The sequence below is a fragment of the Zeugodacus cucurbitae genome, chromosome 4, assembly GCF_028554725.1.
Source record: "Zeugodacus cucurbitae isolate PBARC_wt_2022May chromosome 4, idZeuCucr1.2, whole genome shotgun sequence".
NCBI lineage: Eukaryota > Metazoa > Arthropoda > Insecta > Diptera > Tephritidae > Zeugodacus > Zeugodacus cucurbitae.
In genome coordinates this window covers 64,683,052-64,705,672 of record NC_071669.1, presented here as the reverse complement: position 1 = coordinate 64,705,672, position 22,621 = coordinate 64,683,052, and the positions used below count along the sequence as shown (strand labels likewise).

Here is a 22,621-nt window from a genome sequence, read left to right as displayed (position 1 = left end):
AATTCAAATTTGGAAACCTAACCTCTTAAATTATTATATCCCTAAAAAAGTCGAGAAAATACTTGCTTTTCATAGACCATATATATTTAAAATTAATTTGAATGTTGTTCAAACGCCACAAAAGCTTAATCATAGCAAATCGAGTACGAGCAGTTACAGTAATTCGCCATTCTTGAGCCACTTGTTTACCTGATGTTTCCCATACCAAGGCGCCTTATAGACAAAGCGGTCCGGCATATGGTGGTACGAACAGACCAAAAAGATCACACCAGATCAAAAGCGGCAAACAAACAAGTTAGAGCAACAACAACAAATAAACCGAAAGACCAGCAGACAAACGGTAAGCGTATGCGTAAAGTAACGCTTATTTGCACACATTGCCAAATGTATCTAATTACATTGTTGTTTCATTTGTTGCAAGTGTGCTTTGGCCAACAACAAAACAAAAACAAATAGATACATCTTTGTGTGTATACGCCCAGATCAAACCACCGCTAAACACGGGGCAAACGGTGACAGCGCGAGTAAAAACATTGTAACCACAGCGAATATATGAATATGTATGTATGCATGGAAGTATGTATGTATGTATCAATGGGCACAACGGTCTGCGGCATTGGTGGCACCAAAGAGTGTGCACTCATAAAATGAACAAATTGCAAATCACAAACGCATGTTCGACAAACATTTATACGCGGACAAGTGTATATTTATAGTTGCATACATATGTACTTTATCCACTTATGTAACGCAATGTTTGTCCATTTGCTCAGCAACATTACTTTGCAAATTTTTTAGTACTCCAACAGCTACTATACTACTACACAGTGGTATAAGCCCTTTTCGCATTACAAATCTCGTACAACCAACTATTGATGCATGCATTCATTCATTCATTAGGTCGCTACAAGCACTGAGGGCACACCATATGTAAATTCAGACATACATACATTCATATATATATATATGTTTGTATGTATGTATTTGAGTAAGCCAGTTAAGCCGCTTGCTTGTCTTTCGCTCATCTAATTTCACATTTCTGTTTTACTATTTGCGCAGCTTTGCATATTGATGTTGTAAAATCGCGCAAACACCAAAAGTCAGCAGCAGACAATCACCAGCAGTCCACTAAGCATTGAGTAAACAAACTATCCATTCGTCCACTTGACGACACACACACACACATACAGCAATGCAAATGTACACGTATATGCTCAGCCAGCTTACTGTCTGCCTTGACTGACAATCAACTAATCTACACTTCCATCGGATGGGTGTTCGATGCAATGTTGGGAGTGTGTGAATTGCAGCGATGGATGGTCCAAGGCATGCCATGTGGAAAAATTTAGGTTTACATTTTATGCTGAAAGTATTAAAAGCTGATAAAATTAGTTTTTATGCTCAGAGAAGGGTTGTATACAAGAAGAAATACACAAATAATGAACAATGTGCCTAAATGTAGGCAACGTTTTTATTGCAAACTTGAATTAGTCCATCAAAAGTGGTTAAAACTATAGAAACCAGTTTTCGAAAGAAATATCTAAAATTATAAAATAAAAACAAAAATTATATAAATAATAATTGTTAAATCCTATTTAAAGAGTTGTATGGGTTTAAAAATTTTTAAATTTGAATGTATCTTAGTAAATAATACAAAACTCTATTTTAGTGGTCAAAGGACACGATTTCTCGAAAAGGTATGGAGTGATTTTATTCAAAATTTTATAGTTAGAAATTAAAGTTTTCATAAAAAATCGTTCCAACTAACTCCATGAACGAGGACAAGACGAAATACATATCTCCTGTCGTCAAACAAACAGTCAGCGCATTCGCGTCTTGGCTCCCACGTCACTGTTGACAGTCATAACTTTGAAGTTGTAGATAATTTCGTCTACCTGGGAACCAGCATTAACAGCAATAACAATGTCAGCCTGGAAATCCAACGCAGAATCACTCTTGCCAACAGGTGCTACTATGGACTAAGTAGGCAATTGAAAAGTAAAGTCCTCTCTCGACGAACAAAAACCAAACTCTACAAGTCCCTCATCATTCCCGCCCTACTTTACGGTGCAGAAGCGTGGACGATCTCAACATCCGATGAGACGGTACTAGGAGTTTTCGAGAGAAAGGTTTTGCGGAAGATTTATGGTCCCTTAAACATTGGCAACGGCGAATACCGCAGACGATGGAACGATGAGCTGTATGTGTTATTCGACGACATAGACATAGTCCAGCGAATAAAAAGACAGCGGCTACGCTGGCTAGGTCATGTTGTACGAATGGATGAAAACACTCCAGCTCTGAAAGTATTCGATGCAGTACCCGCTGGTGGAAGCCGAGGAAGAGGGAGACCTCCACTCCGATTGAAGGACCAGGTGGAGAGGGACATGGCTTCGCTTGGTATAACCAATTGGCGCCAAACTGCCAGAAGGAGGAATACGTGGCGCGCTGTTGTGGACTCTGCTATAACCGCGTAAGCGGTGTCTACGCCAGTCAAGAAGAAGAAGAAATAGTTCATGAAGAAATAACTCCATGTTCAAGTAGGTAGATTGTCTGTCGTCGCAGCTAGGCCTTCGGGAGACCCATTAAGAAACCTTGTTGAACAAATGCTGTTTCTGTGTTTCCTGTAGGGTCTGTTGTCAGTTACACTTTATAGACAGATTTAGTTAGGTTATTGCAATGCAAACAACAACAACACATTGCAATGAATCTAAAAAATTACCGGTAAGTTTCCGTTATACAACGCCATTATAAATTTATTAATAGTTATATACTCGTATATAATGGGTACCTTCACAAAGCTTTAACAAAACGCGAGACAATTGAAATTTTTTTAAAATAATGCAACAACACGAATTGAAAAATTTTCAACGCATTTGTTCAATTTTTAGGGCGCACACTAGTAATGTTGCCATTAAAATTAAAATTTACATTTAAGTAGAGTTGCACAAAGCGGTAATTTGTGCGTTGCAATTACGGTAATTTTACTGGGTGAGTGATCTCAATTAAAGTGTTACTTTGCTGTTTTATATAATAGTATGTGAGTAATAAGAGATTGAATAATATTATTTTACTATTATAACAGTAACACAGTAAAAATAAATTTTTAATTTTATTTTTGAAAATATTTTTTTAAATATTTTTGATATAATTGACAAATTTAAAATTATTTTTTCTAGAAATTAAATAAAAAAAAATATATGAAAGCGATTTATATTATTTAATAGATCTAAAATAATCATGATTCGAATATTTAAGGCGTATATCCCTACAAGAAATAATTTCGAAGAAATATGTTTTCTTTTTTCTTATTCACAAAATAGATTGTCGAATTTAGGCCTTTTGAAAGTGGTCTAACCGCATAAAAGAATTTTTTAATTTTTTTGTAATACTTGAATAATACATGAAACAAAATTTGAATAACTGTAAACTAATACTTTATCAAATTAATAAATAAACATAAAATATTAATATTATATGACGTACACCAAAAAAAGTATAATAAACAACAAACAAAACCAACAATTTGCTTCATATTAATTAAGCAGAAGAAATTCACATAATTAGAAATTCAAATGACAAGCCCACTGCTGTTCGCTACGGTGATAATATATAATAATAATGACTTGCGGGAGAGGGGCGGTGGCTGACACAACGATTTGTGCCAAAACATAGAAACCAGCCGACCGACCGGCAGTCATCAAAAGGTGATTATTGTAATTTTTAATTGTTACGCGGAAAACATGAATCAGCATTGATGACGACACGAATGACAGGAAAGAGGAAATGCAAATACTACGACATGATAATATTGGAATAGCCAAGCGCCTAATGACGCTGACAAATAGATGTTTATACATACATACATACATCATGTAATATACATATATATATAAGTTAAATACACACAGATATGTTTACAAACGCCAAATTGTTGTGAACACACCTACTTATTTATATATGTGAAAGAAACTCGATGTGGTTGATATTAAAGAATAATATAATTTTATAAATATGCAAATTGGAAAGTATGCGCAAAAACAAAAAACAAAAACAATAGATAAGATCAAGCTTTTCTTTCTGATTTTGCCATGAGTTTGCGATATACAGCATGAATACATTATACAAATATGTGCTTAAGCTTTATAAAACGAAAAAAAAAGAATAACAATAAAAATCTGCAAACCCACAAATACGTTATAAAACGGACTGCAAAATTATTTGTTCATATATGCCCTGCAAGAAAAATGGCAATAATTAAAAAAATCTGAATTTATTATTATTTTTTTTTTTAAATGTTTTCGAAAAAAGGTTCTTATAAAAAAATCAGAATTTTCATTTTTTTTTTCTGAAAAAGTGTTTTCGAAAAAAAAGGTTCTTATAAAAAAATCAGAATTTTCATTTTTTTTCTGAAAAAGTGTTTTCGAAAAAAGGTTCTTAAAAAATCTGAATTTTAATTTTTTTTCTGAAAATGTGTTTTCGAAATATAAAGGTTCAGAAGGCATCAGAAGAGTTATTTTCATTTATTTTTACAACAAACGTTTAAGTTTATTTAATAATTAGTGCAATTCTTCTATTGTAGTGTTGGTTCATTTGAAGGGAGCGAAGGGCACAAAGCTACATCTGAACCTTATTTTTACTACGAAAGCTTGTATAATACTTACATTTTTCTTTATAAAATTCCACTCAAATTTCTTGAATAATAATAAGAAAATGGAAAGAATCAAAATAATATTTTTTTCCGATTGGGTATTCATTTGGTGCTTAACTTGATTGCAACAAATAAATAAGTGAAATGAGGCTTCAAGGCGATAAGCCATGTGCTAACCAGGGACTTGAACATATAAAACGCAAAAAAAAAATCATACATGAACTAGATAAGTTGGAGCTAGGTATTAGGGTAGGATTATTTGGTGTAACAATATTTTTTACAAGAACACCAAATTGCAATTTTATATTAAAATTTTATAATTTGAATTATATATAAAAAATTTAAAGTATAACAAAAGTCAAAAATAAAAAAATAAAAAAATAAAAAAAATAATAAAAAATATAAAAAATAAAAAGATCAAAAATAATTTAAAAAATTTAATTTTAAAAACACGTATTAATGTTAATAACTAAATATTATATTCAATTAAATAAAACATTATTAAAAATATTAAAAATTATTATTAAAATATCAAATAAAATTGTAAAAGTTAGGTTATGTAACAAAATAAAACTCTATTCTATAAAAAAGTCAGTGAATAAAGTATTCAAGTCCCACCCGCCAGTTCATGTACACATCCATGTACAGCACTTGATATGAAAATCACTTTCATACAAATATAATTCATGCCATTTTTTTCACTTGCAAAACATATGCGCGAATAAATCGAAATAAATTGCGCTCAAGGTCCATAGCGACACTTCAACCAAGTAATTGTCACGCAAATGCGGCACACAACAGATATGTATAATGTGTGTGAAAGATATGCTATATAAAAGAGACAAGCCTCGAGGCGTTTACATACAAAAAAAATGTAAGTGGAAATGGGAATTAAAATAATGAAGGCAGATGATTCCACTTAACAAGTAAGAGGCACACAGATACATACATGCCTATATCTATGTAGAAGAAATTTTCAACTTTGATTCAAGTTCCGCTGAGCTTCACATAAAATGTGCTCAATGAACAATAGGCGTAGATCACATGTGTACGAGTATGCTTATACAATTTCTAAATCAGCACATGAGTTTGTTGTTAAGCAGTGAATTATTAAAGCGAATACATTAGAATCACATAATTTTTCAATTGCGGTAGGACTATGCACATAATTGCTAATAAAATTAAGCCGGCGAACGGTTTTCAAATACCAACATAAAATATTTATTTATGTACTTATAAGGTAGCGACGTATATAAATCACTTTATTGGCAGCGCCATTAGTTGCAATTAAAATTTTGAACTTTGTCAGGAATTCAAGCTCACTGAGCGTTGAAGGGTCCACTCAACGCTGTAGTGGCCTCATTCGAAAGCAATTTGTGCACGCTTGATGGATTTTTATAATTATAGATGGGTAACGCACGCACCAAATATGGTTGACGCGTTGCGTTTGAATGCATTTAGTTGTCCAACCTGATGGCAGTACGCTAAAGCACAGCTATGCAGTGGACTCGTGCAGCCGACGGCGTTAAACGCCGGATGAAGCAATAAAAGGTCATTTTTCGGGAAACGTGTCAATGGTATAAAATGCGTAAATGCGTGAAATGCCTTCCGGAGGTTGACTAATATCACCTCCGGGTGGGATACAAACTGAAATATAAATGTGATGACTATACTACATACATACATACATACATACACTTCTCTATAAAGTTATTTACTCAGTAAGCACACAAGAAATTTTACAGATACACCATCCCCTGGGGTATTTGTATGAAAAATGCAGCTCACATTTATTGAGAATGCTGTCGTCGTATATACATACATATAAGCAGTGTTTGTATGTTTTTTTTTAATTTTTTCGTTGCCATTTGCTTTCTTTCCCTCATCAATATTAAATGTGGCGACGTGTTTTGTTTGGAAATTTAAATGTAATTTTGTAAATACTATAACAGCAGCAAGCAAAGAGTACGAAAACAACCCCACCCACATGATGAAGGACAACAACAAAGGCGTATGAAGTGCAAAGAGCATATGCAGCAAAGAATGCGACCACAAGAAGGCGAGTGTGAAGTTGGAATACGATGTGGATGCAAAAACAATGTTCAGAAATACATATGTATTTATATATATTCATAAGATTCACATATGTGGATATAATCAGATGTTTGTTTGTATATAAGTACATATAAATATAAATTCAACAGCGTTAGCGCAATACCGACCCTCAACTGCCGGGTGGTTGAAGTGTTTTTGAAGTAACAAATAAATTGTACAATTAAACGAGTTATTTATGACTCGAAACTCCAAAATCAATAAACACAAAAATCAGTTGACAGCGACTAATTAAGATTTATGTATAGAAAAAGTGGTTAGGAGAAAGCTTATTTGCTCAAATGTAACTGAAAGTATATCCTAAGAAATATCAAAACTATAACGACATTATTTTAAATTATATATATTAAAAAAATGCTAATAATTTAATGTAACTTTTACTAAAACATAAATATTATATAGAAATTTTACACAGCCTTGTACATTATGAAAATTGTTTGGGACATTTACATCATGTAATCTTTTGAAAAGCACCCACGCGCATAATAAATGTATACGCATATACATACAGACTTATAAGCAACCTTCAGTGGCAGCCAGCGAGCCTGGCAAGAGGTATTCCAACAATGGTGGTGCGATTACGCCGGCAAACATATTTAACAGCTGCTAGCAAAAAAAAATCCACCCTCTTTCATAATAAAAACCTAGACACAATATGCCACCCGCATAAAAGTTGTGGAAAAAATGCAGCATATAGTTAGTTGTCCATATAAAGAGGAGCGAAAGTCGCAAATATAAAATAGAAAGTAACATGAACACAGTAGACAATAAGAATTATCATAAAATGTAGCTAAATATGTATGTATGTTTGTACAATTATAGCTTACAAGCACAATGCACCTACAAATAATTATGTAAATAATTTAAGTTTAACAAGTACATATGTATAAGCCAGACCGGCACGGAAACTCACCATTATGTTCTGTGAATATATTCATTCCGATGGCATTGCAACGACTGTGATTGTCCTTAGATGTATGTCCAATGCTACTACCCGAAGCCGCAGTCGAACGATGTGAACTCCCACCCACAGATGCTGGTGTGGCTGATGACTTGATGCGGGAGCCGCGCAAAGTGGAACCAGCAGCTAGTGCATTTACACTGCCAACACTAATGCCATGAGATGACGACAAGCCGACTGGGCTGCCACTACTTGGCACACCAATACAACTGGCTGTGCCGCCATGGCCACCGCCGCTGGAATGTGAACCGCGCTCCTTTCCCTGCTGTGCGCCCATATTGCCAGCTTAGTAACTATATCGATAGAAAAAGGTATGCTCTTTAAGCTTGAGTTCGAACTTTAGTGTACAAACTCTTTAGTTCAGTTGCAGTTGAGGAAACACTTTGGCTCTAGATTTTGCCCAATTTGGTGGGCGTGTACGCGATACCCAACAATATTAGCTTCCGAAACCGAAATGCGTGGCTATTCCGGCGAATAGTGCACAAACCGCAGACGGAAGTGCGGCGTTTTTTTATAATTTCCTCCGCACGTATATAACTTCCGGCTTTTATATAATACGATTGTATATTTAAACTTTTATCTTATATACATTTTTTGTTTTATATTATGTATACAAATTGCCATTTAATATAGGGATTTCTTACACATTTTGATTATACACTCACTTTCCACTACTCTACGCTTTTTTTAATTCGCCTTTTCTACGTTGCTTCGCACTTTTGTAGTAGACATAAAATGCCTATAAAAGGGAAGTTGCAATTATTTTTTCTTCTCTACTTTGCGCAACTCCCCATTTATCGGCGCAAATATTTGCTTTATTCCTTTTTGGAGCGATAAACAATTCTGATTAGAAAATTTAAACTTTGATTAATTTGCGTTTATTTTTGTTTGCTTGCATTACCATTTGAGTTTTATACAAAAAATACAATATCGTTATCGGCGGCGACGCGAATAAGAAAAACACGCCCTACCTGTATGCAAGTGCAACTTGTCTGCACCCAACCTCTTTTTTACACAAGTTTAATTGCTATGTACCAGTATCCCGAATTTGGCTTTTAGAAGGGTTTATAAACCGTTTATGAACTTGGTGGTACAATTTCACAATTATAATTTTTTTGTAATATTATTTTCATTTCACTGTTGGTTTTTTATCTTTTACGTTTGTAAAGCTCAACAAAATCATTTGTGTACAAAACTTTTTAAACAATCCCGCACAATCCGAGAAAAACGCGCTTTTTGTAGCAAATAAAGTTACTCACTTTTATTCCAATTCCAATTGAATTAATAATGTTTAATTGAGATTTCACAAAAATTAAATATGCAGCGATTGTAAAAATCGTCTGCATCAACTCGTCGTTCTTCGTCGTTTGGGACAATTTTCCAATTTCACTTTGTCCAATTGTTTCGTTTTACAGTGCATTTGAAGATACATCACAAATGATATATATACTTATCTCACTCGAACAGTGGAATGTCAGAGAAATAAAATAGAAAAAACACACACGGTTGATTTTTAAATTTGCACAAGATTTTTTTTTAACACATTTAATAAATATTTTATATCTAAAAATATAAGCATTTCAAAATACAAATTACAAAATAATATAAAATGATTGTTATAACAGATCATAAAAGAATACAACATAATTAAACTAAATTATTTATTTTTTCACTCCTACTTTTATAATACCAAATACTTTTCTTGTGATAACTTTCGAATAGTATTCATTTGATTTGTTAATTTTAAATTGTTAATTCAACTTGTTAATTTTATTATAATGCTATTGAGCTTTGTACTGAAAGAAAACTCGTTTACATTGATTCGGTTACTCGCATATGTCATACGTCACTGGACCGCATGTATTTAATCGTGCTTTGAGCTGGCAACATTAGAACGAATAATCACACGAAATAAACTGTCAAACGAAAACGTAGCTGAAGTTCGTCACATATAATTCGGATTTTTCTGGAATTGAAAAATACTTTGCTAATAGAAAGTTTTGAAACAAATCTGTATAAACATTTTGTTATTTTCTATAAAAGTGAGTAAAGGAGACATAACTTATCCATTTTGCTGCAACCTAACTTTGTTATTTTGTTACCTTTATTGAACATATGTAGCACGTTTCGAAAGAATAAATTCAAGTAGATATTTCGGCATCACAACTCAATTCATAAGTGCTTTAAGTTGGAAACGAAGAAGGCCGTAGGAGTTTGCCAAAAGTTATAATAGAAGCCAAGGAAGATGTCTGACTGGGACACAGTTACTGTACTGCGCAAGAAGGCGCCCAAGGGTAGTGCAGCAAAATCGGAGACCGTAGTTAATCATGCCAGACGACAGGGAGTACCCGTCGAAACAACACAGAAATGTGAGTTAATTGGTTATAATGACACGTATCGGGTTAGTCCAAGGCAAAGTGACTTAAATTAAACATTTGCATAAATCGATTTGCTGAAAGCCTGTGTTTTACGCAATTCTATAGATGATTTGTCGATATCTACACATTTAAAGTATGTATATTGAAATGTGCATATGTTTGAATATATGTACTTTACAATTAGCCGAGTAGTAACCCGGCGCTAAGTGTTATTGTTTTGATCTCTTTCACATAGCATACTTCCAATTTCACAATACTTGCACTTTAACTTCGGTATTTTCATCATCGTATGCAATTGCTAATTAAAATGACATAAGATACTTCTCAAACAGTGTTCTCGCTTGCGACACTTTTTTATCGCACTAATTTTTCATGTGTGGTTGACAAATCGAACTGTCAAATGAAATAAAAAAATTTCACGTTATTTTTATCGTGTTTATTTTTATACACGCTATTTTTGCCACTAAACGTTTCTATGAATTATATTACATATGCAGAATAAATTATAAAAACTATTACTATAAAATAGTGCTTTTGAGGAGCGATTTATATTAATCTATCAGGGGCAAAACAAACTTTTCCGCAAATGGTTGCCTTGCATTGGATATAAATACCGTTCTTACATATAACCAATTTATTTCTATATTAAATATCTGCGTGAAATATATATTTATTGAAATCACCTTCATGTTTATCTTTCTATATTAGATGGTGCGGGCACCAACAAGCAACATGTGACCACAAAAAATACTGCCAAACTGGATCGTGAGACTGAAGAGTTAAAACATGTCAAAATTCCATTAGACGTTGGCAAATTGATAATGCAGGGACGTCAATCGAAAGGTCTCAGTCAGAAGGATTTGGCAACTGTGAGTACAAGTGTTTTAATGCCGAACTCATATAATATTAATAAATACCACTTTCTACCTGTAGAAAATCTGTGAAAAACAACAGGTCGTCACGGATTACGAAGCGGGTCGCGGCATTCCTAATAACTTAATTTTGGGCAAGATTGAACGTGTGATTGGCGTAAAATTACGTGGAAAAGATCGCGGCCAACCGCTGCAGCCTCCCGGTAAGAAATGAGTTGACAATGCGGCTGCAAGTGGCAACGCTAGTAGTAATAAACCAAAAAAACAACATCCATAAAAAGCATATCGCAACAGCAACCATTTAATACAAAACGCTAATGTAAATGCAAATATGAATGCCACTCTAACGTTCATGCCATAAACAACTGCAACGCTTACGACAACAGCGGCAAACGCAAGTAAAGTTATTATCGGGAGGCTGAGAAGTTTCTACTTCCAAACGGAAGCAACAAACACTCTTGTCAAGGAGCAGTTTTTTTTTTTTTTTTGTTTTTCAACTTCATCTAATCATATACATACTTACATTAATTCATTCATATAAAAACATGTTTATATAATTTAATTTTTGTTTTCAAATTTGAATCTAATATATTCTGCTTTCAGCAGCAACAGCATGAGCCACCCTATAGCACGAATACAAACCAGAGTAAAGCAGAATATATCACTAAAAAGGAAACTAAAAATCATGAAATGTGCATAAAATTTATATGTAACTACACATAAATTTTGAGCTAACACAACTACATACATATTAAAAAAAACACCCAAATTTTAAGCAAAACATTTAAGATTATGAAATGAAAATGGTAATGAATATTTACAAAACACAATATAACGATTTTTACATATAAAAAAAAACTTAAAACATGCTCAAAAATTAAATGTAGTTTATCAACTATGCTGGATATTACAACTCATCTACATACATACCTACATGCATACGATACATCCGTCGTTAGTTATAATATTTCATACGACATTATGAAGTAATGGAATTCAATACTGACCTTAAGTGATGATGTTATGAAAGAGAATTTTATCAATAAAATGATATTTAAGGTCTTGAAGTGATTTCTAAGAAATTCGGAAAATATGGACGTGTTACGATTTGTATGCAATATACATAAATAGTTTTTTTTTTTTCATTTTAGATGTTTGCTTCAAATAAATATATGTGTACACAAAGTTTCGATTTCGTCACAATTTGAAAACTTATTTAAACTGTTTAGTTGTACTCATTGGTTAGTTATTTTCTATGCTCTACTGCACTATTAGGTAAGCACTGCCGCCACAAGTTATTTTATACTTCTTCACTTTGATATGACAGAAAGTGAGCTGTGGAGAATAGTTGAAGAAATTGAAATGAATGCAATTATTCTGCGTTTTCAAAGCTGCAAATGCAATTCCGATATTATAAAGCTCCACAGAATTTGCCAATCTTTGATTATAGTTATATCTAAGAAGCAGATATTTAGCACTCACTAGCTTTGCAATTCGTTTGTAATAATATGAAGTGATATGTATTTACATATCGTTGGACCCTACAGTTTTTTTTATAGGTTATATCTTTTAATCTGCTGTAATGCAAGAAATATATATGTGACTCCTAATGATAAACCCTTTTTTCTTCCTCTCAACATTATTGCATGCACTATACATAAATAGACTACAACAACAATAACCAAAAATATTGAAATTTTTTAATTCTTCCCTGTACCATGCGAGTTGGTCAATATAAATAATTAATTTATTGAAATACATTGTATATGTATGTAGTAGTTTGTATACCTATAATAATATACTTACGCAATGAGCAATAATTATATAATAGATGTTTTATGGTTTGAATCAATGAAATAAAGTCAAATTTAATGAGAAAAAAATGAGTGTTGTTGTTGTTTTTTTAATTAATGCTGAGCTGTTGCTACTTACTACGATCTGAGTAGGGTTGGAACTCAGTGAGTACAGTAATTTGCTGTTAATTTAGAGGCTGTTGTGGAAATTGCAACAGATTGAGATGGTTTGTATTCAATTAACGGTACTTAGAAATACTGCAATTTTGATTTTGATTCATGTTGCAACTAAAATCTACATGCATACTTTTAGGCGCTTGCTTCCTGAGAACAATCTTTTGCGAAGCTCATTATTTGAAATCTGTTTATTGCAAACGACACGATTTGTAAATTTTAGTTAATACATTTATACTGAAAATATTATTTAATGGTTGAATTTGGAAACTTTTATACTAAAATCAGCTATTTTTAGATAACCGTTAGACCACAGACCGAACATTACTTAACATTTTTTAAAATACAGTTGCGCTTCTCTAACTCAAATCACCATAACCTACAAAAAAAAAACGTCGAGTTAGAGAGACTTCCGAGTTACGGCAGGAAGTTTGTATGAAATTTAACTTCTATGGCCAATTCAAGAGCTCGAGTTATAGAGAACTTCGAGTTATAGACGATCGAGTTATGGATTTAACTGTCTTTTATTATATTTCTTTACTTACCAGCATATATATATTTTATTTTTAAATAATTCTCAATTATTATTTTTGTTGTTGGTTTATTTCTTACATAAATCCGTGTTACATGACCATTGTTTTAAATAATTTTTATTTATTTATTTATTCAATATTTACTTCATATATATTTTTTATACATATTTGTTTGTTTGTTCGCTTGTAAAAATAAGAAATAAAAATATTTGCGTTTTTTTCCACATTTTCATTCATTTTGTCTGCTCTATAGCATTTAAACAGCTTACTAAAAAAAGTAAGTATGTATTTATGTGTATGTAGGTGATTTCATTTACTTTTCATTTAATTATTTTTGTTTTTTGTATATTTTATTTTGTTTTTGCTTTTGCTTATTCATCTTTGTATGCGGTTTACTTCGGTTGGTTCTTTGTTTTTGTTTTGAATTTTTTTTTTGCATTTTTGTTATTCATTTAACGTCTGTACTTGTTTTAATATATTATATATAAATACACAATACCTAAACTTAAATATTTTAGCATATACATACATATATATAAAAAAGGTGCAATTAAACAAATATTGTGACCCACCCACAATAATAATAGTTTAGTTTATAACTTTATATAAAAAATAAAAAATAATAATAAAAATAAAACTCAATATTACAGTTAGCCATCATATGTTCAGAAAAACAAACCATTAACGCTAGATTTATAGTGGGAAACAATAAAAAAAAATATTTAAATTAAAAAATAGTAATAACTGTCTTTCAATAGTGCTGCTTTAAGCGTTTTGGAAATTTTCGAAATTTTTTAAATTGTTTTTGTTTTTTTTCTTAATTATTTAGTGTGCCCAATGGACTCAAGTATGAATATAATTCAATAAAAATTTAAATTATAATAAATAAATTTTAAGTTTTTAGAAATAAATTTGATTTTTTTGCAAATGTTATTTTCAAAACGCCAATTTTTTTTTAAAGTTTTTAAAATTATAAAATTTTCGAATTTTCAATTTTTTTTTAATAAAAAAAACTATTAAATTTTTATTTTCATTTTTGCTTTTACAATAATTCAATGAACTGTGTGCTGTTTTTTTTTTCAAAATTTGTTTGCGAATTTTTTAAAAATATTTTTTTAAATAAATTAAAAAATTTTTTTTTAATTTAAATAGTATGTGATGTATAAAATTTGCGCTTAAATTCAGTGCTATTTTCATTTTATTGCTTATACAACTAAATACCCAAATTTATTTCGGTTAAATCTGTTTTCGAATGTTTTGAAAATTGCAATGCCCAACTTTGTGCGAAATGTCTGCAGTGCGTTGCTTATATTTTGTGTTCAAAAGTTTCGACCATTGACCAAGTAGATAGTAGAAATGCACATATTGTTTTCAAGTACAATAAAAAAAATTAGTTAAACATTATATGTTTCAATAAATAATTATTTCTTTTTTATTAGTAAAATACATTACTATTATACTATTTAAGCGAACTCAGCGAGTATGTGTCTGTGGGAGCTTCTACGCGCTAAAATTGAAAACTGCCAAGTATATTGAAATAAATACGGTATATGCCTGTAATAAGCGCAATATAACGGAAGAAAATCAACTGTTTAGAACTGTTATAATAACAAATGTCATAAATATTGCTCTACGTGTAGCATGCTATTAGGCGCGTTGGTAACTTCTAAATAATATTTAGTAAACAGCAGTAATGTGTTTTTTTGAAAAATTTTACCACACAGAATTGACTTTATTCACAGAAGTGATATAGTATGTATATATATTTTTTGATATTTTATGCTTTCGATAACATCAGATGTGCTTAATCGCCAATGACATTTGGATTTTAGAGTTTAAGTGCCTAGTCTTTTAACTTCAGCTTTCAATTTATCAATTATTATGCTAATTAAAATTAACTAAACCAAATGCACTTACAGTGAGCGAAAGTTGAAGAGAGAGAGAGAGCTAATGTACATATATGCCTATCAATTGCGCTCGTTTTGTGTGTTTCGATTCAAAAATTAAATAAGCAAATATGTTTCTTTTTTTTTTTGCGCGTCTTAACAAACATCATTGATTAAATTGTTAATGAAAACTGTGCAGGCAATAATTATTTTATAGGATTTTTGTGTTTTTGTTGCTGCAAACAAACACATAACTACATAGTATGCACTTTAAAACATACAAACAGCCGTACTATATATGTAAGTATGTAAGTAATTGTTGTTGTTTTTTATGCAAAACTTGCGCTTTAATATTTTTTTAAGTTGTTGTTGCTTTTGTTGTTGAATGTGTGTGCAACACATGTATATAATATATAGAAAATACCTAAGGTAACTTCAAGAAAATTGATGGGTACACATACAATATACAAATGGCTCATCACAAGTCACAATTTAGTTGAAATGAGAGACCAAGTGAAATTTACAATTTCAGTTATTCAAAAATATTTTCTTTCTTTTTTTGTTTTTCTTTTGCTTGTATACACATACATATATACACGTATTACAAATTGGATTAAAAATATTCAAAATTCATTCATTATAAATTTGTTCTTGTTGTTGTTGTTATTTTTTCAGTTTAAACATTTGTTTCTTGTTGTTGTTTTTTGTTTTTTTTTAATTTAATTTGCGCTGCTTCACACACCACTCATCAACACTGCCCCTGCTTACCGCTTATTGGCGCCACACGCTGCCACTACTACATATGCACGTATGTATGTATGTATGTATATGCTTTGACCCAATCATCATTTCCGAATCAAAGAACAAACTAAAACGTACACACACTACTACTGATTACTGACTTTTGACTTATCCATTTTTGCTCTCGAATTCAAATTCAAAAATACACCACCTCAAACGCTTTCATTCATCATACGGCAACACACCCGCTAAAAAAAAAAAACAAGAAAAAAATACAACATAACATTCTGCCAACACCCCGCCGTTGCCGTCGTGGACGCTGCTCTGTCATCCGCCCGCCGCTTACTGCAACTTCGGCTTGTGCAGGAACGCTGAGGCACCGTTAGCGGCGCTACCGTTCAGTGTTGTGCCATTGCTGCTGATGTCGGCCATTAGCGGCTTCGACTCATCGCTGCTGGGCGATGACAATTTGGCGGTATTCTGCGCGGCCAACGAGGCAGCCATGCGTCGGCTCTTCTTGCCGGCCGGCGACAAGTACGTTTTGTAGAAGAAGCGCGCGAACAGCACGAAATAGCTGAAGTACATCGCAATCGATAGGTTGATGTTGGTCTGTGAGATGTTGCACGATTGGCGTCCGTGCGTCTTGAGGAAACCGTTGGCCCACACATTGATCGCACAGCCGACAATCATTTGCGTCAACTGCAGCGACGTGATGATCATGGCAATGAAGCGTGGCGGATTGAAGCGCGCCGCCTTCAGCGCATAGTATGAGTACATCACCGAGTGTACGCAGTAGTTCATGACGATGAACCAGCGCGCCGATGAGGTGTACTCGGTGTACGAGAACCAGGAGTAGATGAGCACAGTGATGTGGTGGTACCAGTGCAGGAAAATCAGTGGTTGCTTTCGCAATACAATGAATATTGTATCGCCGAGTTCGGGCAGTTTGGAGAGCACAAACAACCAGGTCCAGAAGCCGCAGACGCGATCTTGTTCGATGTAGCTGTGTATGAAAGAAGAGGAAAATGTTAAGCTTGTATTTCATATATTTACTAACAATATAAGGGAATGAATTGAATGATTTCAAAGTGATAAGATTCAAAAAAATCAAAATTACTGAAGAAACTATATAATATTTTGGACTTAAACTATTCCTCTGACCTTTTAGAAAACTAAACTAACAATAATGACTGGTACAACCCAGTAGACTTAGATAATATTCGACCGAATAGACCACGTCCATAAGCAGAAAATATAGCAGCCGTAACTGAGTGTACACGAAGACCGTGGAGAGTCGATGCGGCGCCGTTCGCAGCGACTCGGGCTGACGTATAGAAGGACTTGGCGCATTTTACGTCGAGATCTTAAATTGAAAGCGTACCAAATACAGCTTGTGCGAGAACTGAAGCCGCTCGGCCTTCCCGAGCCACATTGCTTCGCTCTATGGGCTCTTGAAAAGTTCCAAGAAGATCCGACGTTTTCGAGCCAAATTCTGTTCAGCGAATTTCAGGCTCAATGGGTATGTATACAAGCAAAATTGCCTCATTTGATATGAAAAGCAACCAGAAGAGATTCAATAGCTGCCATTTCATCCAGAAAAACAACGGTTTGGTGTGGTTTGTGGGCCGGTGGATTCATTGGTCCATATTTCTTCAAAACTGATCCCCTTGAGTTCAAAACCGTCAAAAGCACCCGTTATCGCGCCATGATAACCGACTACTTTATGCCTGAAATTGAAGCACGTGATCTCGACGACATTTGGTTTCAACAAGACGGCACCGCTTCCCACATATCGCATCAATCAATTGTTTTATTCAGAGGATACTTTGGTGAAACAATAATTTCACGTTTTGGGCCGGTGATATCACACCGTTACACTTTTTCCTCTGGAGATATGTAAAGTCTAAAGTCTATGCAGACAATCTCGCTTCGATTTAGGTCTTGGAACAACACGCGTGTCTTTCGCCAATTATTAGTCGAAATGCTCGAACGAATTATCGTAAATTGGACTCAACGGATGGACCATCTGAGACGTAGCCGCGACCAATATTTTAAGGAGATGATAATAAACCTTCCTCATTAAATTTGAATTTTCGGTTTTTTTTCTTAAAAAAAAAATAGGGGACCTCGAAATGGATCATCCTTTATAATAATTTACTACATATGGCAACTCTGAGATTTATATAAACTTTGTTACAAAAATGTGAAAATTTGGTCTATATCTTTGCGATAAATTTAATTTGTTCCAAATTTCGATTTTCTCCGACTCTAAAAATGGATAGCTGAGAAAGATTTCATTCGAATGAGGAAGCAAATGCTTATTTTGAAGTTCTTGAACGAACTAACGAAACGGTATCGAAATGTTGAAGGACCGATTGAATTCCGGAAGTCACTGAGTTATCGGACTACATCTCTATATCAACTAAAAACCTTTTTTAAAATAATAGCAAAACTTAAAAATCCTATAATGACAAGAAGTATTTAAGGGGTTATATACAGTTAGGATTTTCAAAAAATCGATTTTTTTCAATATATATATATTTGAGTATACACAAGTCGATCCGACGAATATTTTCGAAGTTATAGACACATTAGTGAAGGCGCGCCGACTACATGTAAAGTGCTTTCAAAACTTTAATCTCGTTTTTCTCGAAACGGTGTTTTCAAAGTCGGTGAGCAAGATTTCTCAGAAACGGCTGAACCGATCGGTCTGAAATTTTAACTATATTTTTTAGTAATTAATCGAATCCCATCCGATGAAAACTTCTTATTTTTATAAACAAAGACCCGAATTTTGGCCGAAAATCGAACCTTATGCTTTGAGTAGCCGCCATTTTGTCAAAAAATTATTTTTGCTAATTCATTTATCCTTCGATCCTTCGATGAATCACTAGATTATTTATTATATTAATGAAATTTATTTGATTTTTGCATTTTAGATGATCCAGTCCAGAGATATCGTGCTCACCGCAAGAGGCATTTTTTTGCGGACCTCTGCAAAATTGGCAATATCAACGTTCCCGATAATTATTTTTGGCAATAAAAAATATGTGAATATAGTTTAAGGTTGTCATAATATACCTGCCAAGTTTGAAATCAATAAACCAAATAGTTTGCTTAGAAATTGTATCCTCCTAATTGTATATAACCCCTTAATAACATATAAAAATCTGTCGTTATATTTTCTAGATACATATGTATCCACCAGAACCACTTCTTTTAATTCTAAATAAGCTTGCTGGCCTTTTACTTTTCAGCATGAAAAGAACAATGAGTAATTTTCAAGTGAACAAAAAACCAAAACAAACAAAATAACGATCAAATTTCTTAGAATTTGGCCCAACTCTGTGTGCTTGTGTATAAAGTGGCAAAATAATATTAGCAAGAACTAACAAAAGTACAAAAATTAAAAAAAAAAAAATTAAAATTGCAGAAAAAATACATTAACGAAGTAACAATGAGCAAAGCAAAGTGAAAATTAGCTAATATGCACTAAATATATGTATAATTATGAACATAAATAAAGAAAAAGGAAATAAAACAAACATTGCGACCGGTGTGTGGATGGATAACCAATGTAGAAACCAGAAAAACATTAACGCGAATGATATATTAAAGAAATAGTTATATGTATGTGTGCACATGTGAGTTCAGCACCGACAGTTCATCAAACCGAAACATGAGAGCGAGAGACCGCGCAATCGAACGTGCTTGAAAGTGTAAAACTTCAGCACGAGATTGAGCACGACCGTTGCTGGTCAAGCGTACGGCGGCTAGAAATGCAAAATTTAAGAACAACTTTTTTCGGCGAACTCGCCAACGAATTCACCAGGTTTGCATGTACATATGTATGTAATCAACCAAACCGCCCAGCTGTAAAGGCAGCAAATGCGCGCTCAAGCAAATACACAACAATGTAAATTCAAATAAAAGAATATTAAAGCAAAATAAAAACGAAAACAAAACAACCGAGCAGAAAAGCTGCAAAACCAGTTCCAAAATTGGAAATATCAAGATTGCTCCGAGTATGGCGGCGGGCTCGACTTGGGCGAAGCTGTAACAGTAAACTGCGCGCGCGCATGTGCAAATCTGCGTCATGATGAACAAACTCAAGGTCAGGCAATTGTCATGGCCGGCAAAATACATATGTACTTATGTATGGTTGCACTTGAGCGCCCAGGTTAGGCTAGAACGCCTGTTGACATTGCTTAGCCGCTTTATGGCTAGTGCTTTTATTGGCTACAAATTGCAGACGACCGATACGGCATGATTGTCAAGGATGAGTTGCGAAAATTTTCCGTATTTACAATGAAAGTCGATAAACTAGCTAAGCATTATGGAGGAGTGGAATCATTTCAGGAATTGTATTAAGACCTGCTTGCTTGGCTGCCACTCGAACAAAGTGAATGGTCATGTAATAAGACAAGGAGAAGTGCAATTTGTGATAACTGGCATGAAATGAATTCGCATTGGCACTTACCTAGGAACGCAAACGGAATGGAAAAGTCCATAATGACGTAGCACATGTATAAGTTCTGGTGCCGTTCGAAATGCGCCCATAATACTGAACATGGCGAGCATTGTATTCCAGATAATTAATGGACCGCGTAGTTGGAATCTGAAAATGGACAAAGAGAAATATAAAAATTTAATATATTAAAAATGCTTAAAAATAAATAAAAAAAGAGTAGAGGTGCATAATTTTAATGTTTTTAATATACACAAACTTAACTCTTTTTAATTTTTTTAATATATTTATATGATAATCAGATATCAGCTGAACTAAATAACATTTTTATTTATTATTATTATTTTTTTTAATTATTAATTAATTATCTTTTATTAATGTTATTCTTATTTTTTAATGGCAATTATTAAAATTATTATTTTATTAACTTGGCAACCCTATTTCAATTGATATTCAAATTTGCGGCTGATAAGCTTTAATTGAGCAAATCACAGCGCTGCTAATCTAACAGTATAGATTAGCGAAATTAAACTTGAGATTATTACAGTTGATAACAAGTGTTTTTGAGCAATTAAAAAATTATTATTAGTACAGAGGTTTAAAAACAATTATTTTAGGGTAGGGCAGAGTGGTTGAAACTTGTTTTTGTTTTTCAATAAGTTGGCTAACAACAATTTTTCAATAACTAAATAAATAATAAGAAAAAGACAAAAAAATGTAATAAATAAAAAAATAAATAAAATAATAATAAAACAAAATAAAATTAAATAATAAAAAAAAATGTAAATAATAATAAATAATTAAAAATAATTAAAAATACAAAAAATAATATTTTTAGCTATAATTTATAAATTTAATATCTGAAAAGAGTTTTCGACTATTCGGAGCATTTCCAAATATTATTTCTAATTCGAAAATGGCTCTGGATACTAGCAACAGCTGCATAGACTTCACGAAGCATAACCTCTGAATAACTTAAAATAGCTTCAGAACTCAGTTCAGAGATGCATTTCTACTGAGGTATATATTGGTTGGGCAGTAAATATGAGTTTGGACAGGTCATGATGATTTTTTTTTCTTAAAATTAAATTAATTTTTAATTATTTTTCCAATAATATATAAATTATTTTTTAAATATTTAAAATCAGGAAAAATTTCTAAACAAATTGCTTGCAAATATATTTCCTGCAAGGCGAGAAAAAACAATTTCCGTAAAAATATACCATAATATATACGGAAATTACTAAAAATTCTTCTCATATATTATATAACATTAGAAAATAGTCAACTAAAACTAAACTAAAGTAACGGCATAAAATAGTTTATTTCGAAAAAAAACCTCATTCATTTACATAAGAAATGAACGCGTGCATGCTAAAATAGGGTGGGAGTTTCAATGCAAAGCGACACATGTTCGAAATTAGTCTGATGTTTTGACCAAAATAGCACAAAGGCCGGAGGAATACAAAAGATGTCAAACGCAGAAGACAATGGAAAAACAAAACGTTTCGAAAACGATCAATATTCAATCAATAAGGCAATTATAATAAAATTATAGGAAGTCATTTTCAATTGTAAACAAAAATATACACGCGCCCATTCGATCAGGCATATGTAGTGCTCAGACATAAAACTATTCCAAAAACTAGACTAGCATTGACCATATTCAACTACTAGATTTATATGTATGTCTGCATACAAATTAATTTGAAAAAAAAAAAATCGTGGCATGACACCGAATAGTTTGCGCAAAAATTGGCAACACGGAAAAAAGCTGTAACAATTTAAATAAAAACGAAATGAAAGACCAAAAAAAAAATAAAATATACATACATACGTACTATGTATATATAAAGTAGAAAAATATCGTCAAAAGACTGCCGTGCAATAATTAATAATATAACAACAAAGCGCCAAATTCGCCGGCCATAAACAGTTGCAAATTTTATGGATTTGGAAACGCATACATATTTATGAACGAAAATACATATCTACTACATATGTATATTGTATGTATGGGCAAGCGAAATCAGCAGACTATGTTTTATAATC

The 22,621-nt window shown here is 32.6% G+C and overlaps 3 protein-coding genes across 9 annotated transcripts in view; 1 reads left to right on the top strand and 2 right to left on the bottom strand.

The window, feature by feature from the left end:
- Nucleotides 1-9,124, bottom strand: part of LOC105211147 (tyrosine-protein kinase Abl) — a 79,537-nt gene extending 70,413 nt beyond the window's left edge. The window contains exons 1-2 of one of the 3 annotated variants that reach the window (XM_011182473.3): nt 8,984-9,124; nt 7,677-8,017 (exon numbers count right to left, since the gene is read on the bottom strand). In XM_011182473.3, the coding sequence (XP_011180775.1) occupies nt 7,677-8,001 (325 nt within the window). In that variant the 5' untranslated portion in view covers nt 8,002-8,017; nt 8,984-9,124. Of the gene's footprint in view, nt 1-7,676 lie in introns of all 3 variants that reach the window. The other 2 variants (XM_011182475.3, XM_011182477.3) reach the window with 2 other exon arrangements.
- A 484-nt stretch (nt 9,125-9,608) lies between these two features.
- LOC105211146 (endothelial differentiation-related factor 1 homolog) lies at nt 9,609-12,189 on the top strand. 3 transcript variants are annotated; one of them, XM_029039565.2, is made up of 5 exons: nt 9,609-9,766; nt 9,846-10,093; nt 10,811-10,971; nt 11,036-11,177; nt 11,578-12,189. In XM_029039565.2, the coding sequence occupies exons 2-5, from the start codon at nt 9,970-9,972 to the stop codon at nt 11,589-11,591; spliced, it is 441 nt and encodes a 146-aa protein (XP_028895398.1). In that variant the 5' UTR covers nt 9,609-9,766; nt 9,846-9,969; the 3' UTR covers nt 11,592-12,189. The 3 variants fall into 3 exon arrangements, with proteins under 3 accessions (XP_028895398.1, XP_028895399.1, XP_011180771.2); XM_029039566.2 differs by having other exon boundaries at nt 9,610-9,766; nt 11,581-12,189; XM_011182469.3 differs by having other exon boundaries at nt 9,610-9,766; nt 11,036-12,189.
- A 3,390-nt stretch (nt 12,190-15,579) lies between these two features.
- LOC105211144 (elongation of very long chain fatty acids protein 6) overlaps nt 15,580-22,621 on the bottom strand; it is a 41,645-nt gene continuing 34,603 nt past the window's right edge. For all 3 annotated transcript variants that reach the window (XM_011182467.3, XM_011182468.3, XM_054230100.1), the window contains exons 3-4: nt 20,582-20,719; nt 15,580-17,104 (exon numbers count right to left, since the gene is read on the bottom strand). In XM_011182467.3, the coding sequence (XP_011180769.2) occupies nt 16,444-17,104; nt 20,582-20,719 (799 nt within the window). In that variant the 3' untranslated portion in view covers nt 15,580-16,443. The remainder of the gene's footprint in view (nt 17,105-20,581; nt 20,720-22,621) is intronic.

Bases quoted from the DNA above. Each gene is read 5' to 3' on its own strand.
- LOC105211146 (XM_029039565.2), top strand. From the start codon at position 9,970: ATGTCTGACTGGGACACAGTTACTGTACTGCGCAAGAAGGCGCCCAAG. The intron at 10,094-10,810 runs GTGAGTTAATTG...TTTCTATATTAG, and splicing joins CGTCGAAACAACACAGAAAT to ATGGTGCGGGCACCAACAAG. The intron at 10,972-11,035 runs GTGAGTACAAGT...TTCTACCTGTAG, and splicing joins GTCAGAAGGATTTGGCAACT to AAAATCTGTGAAAAACAACA.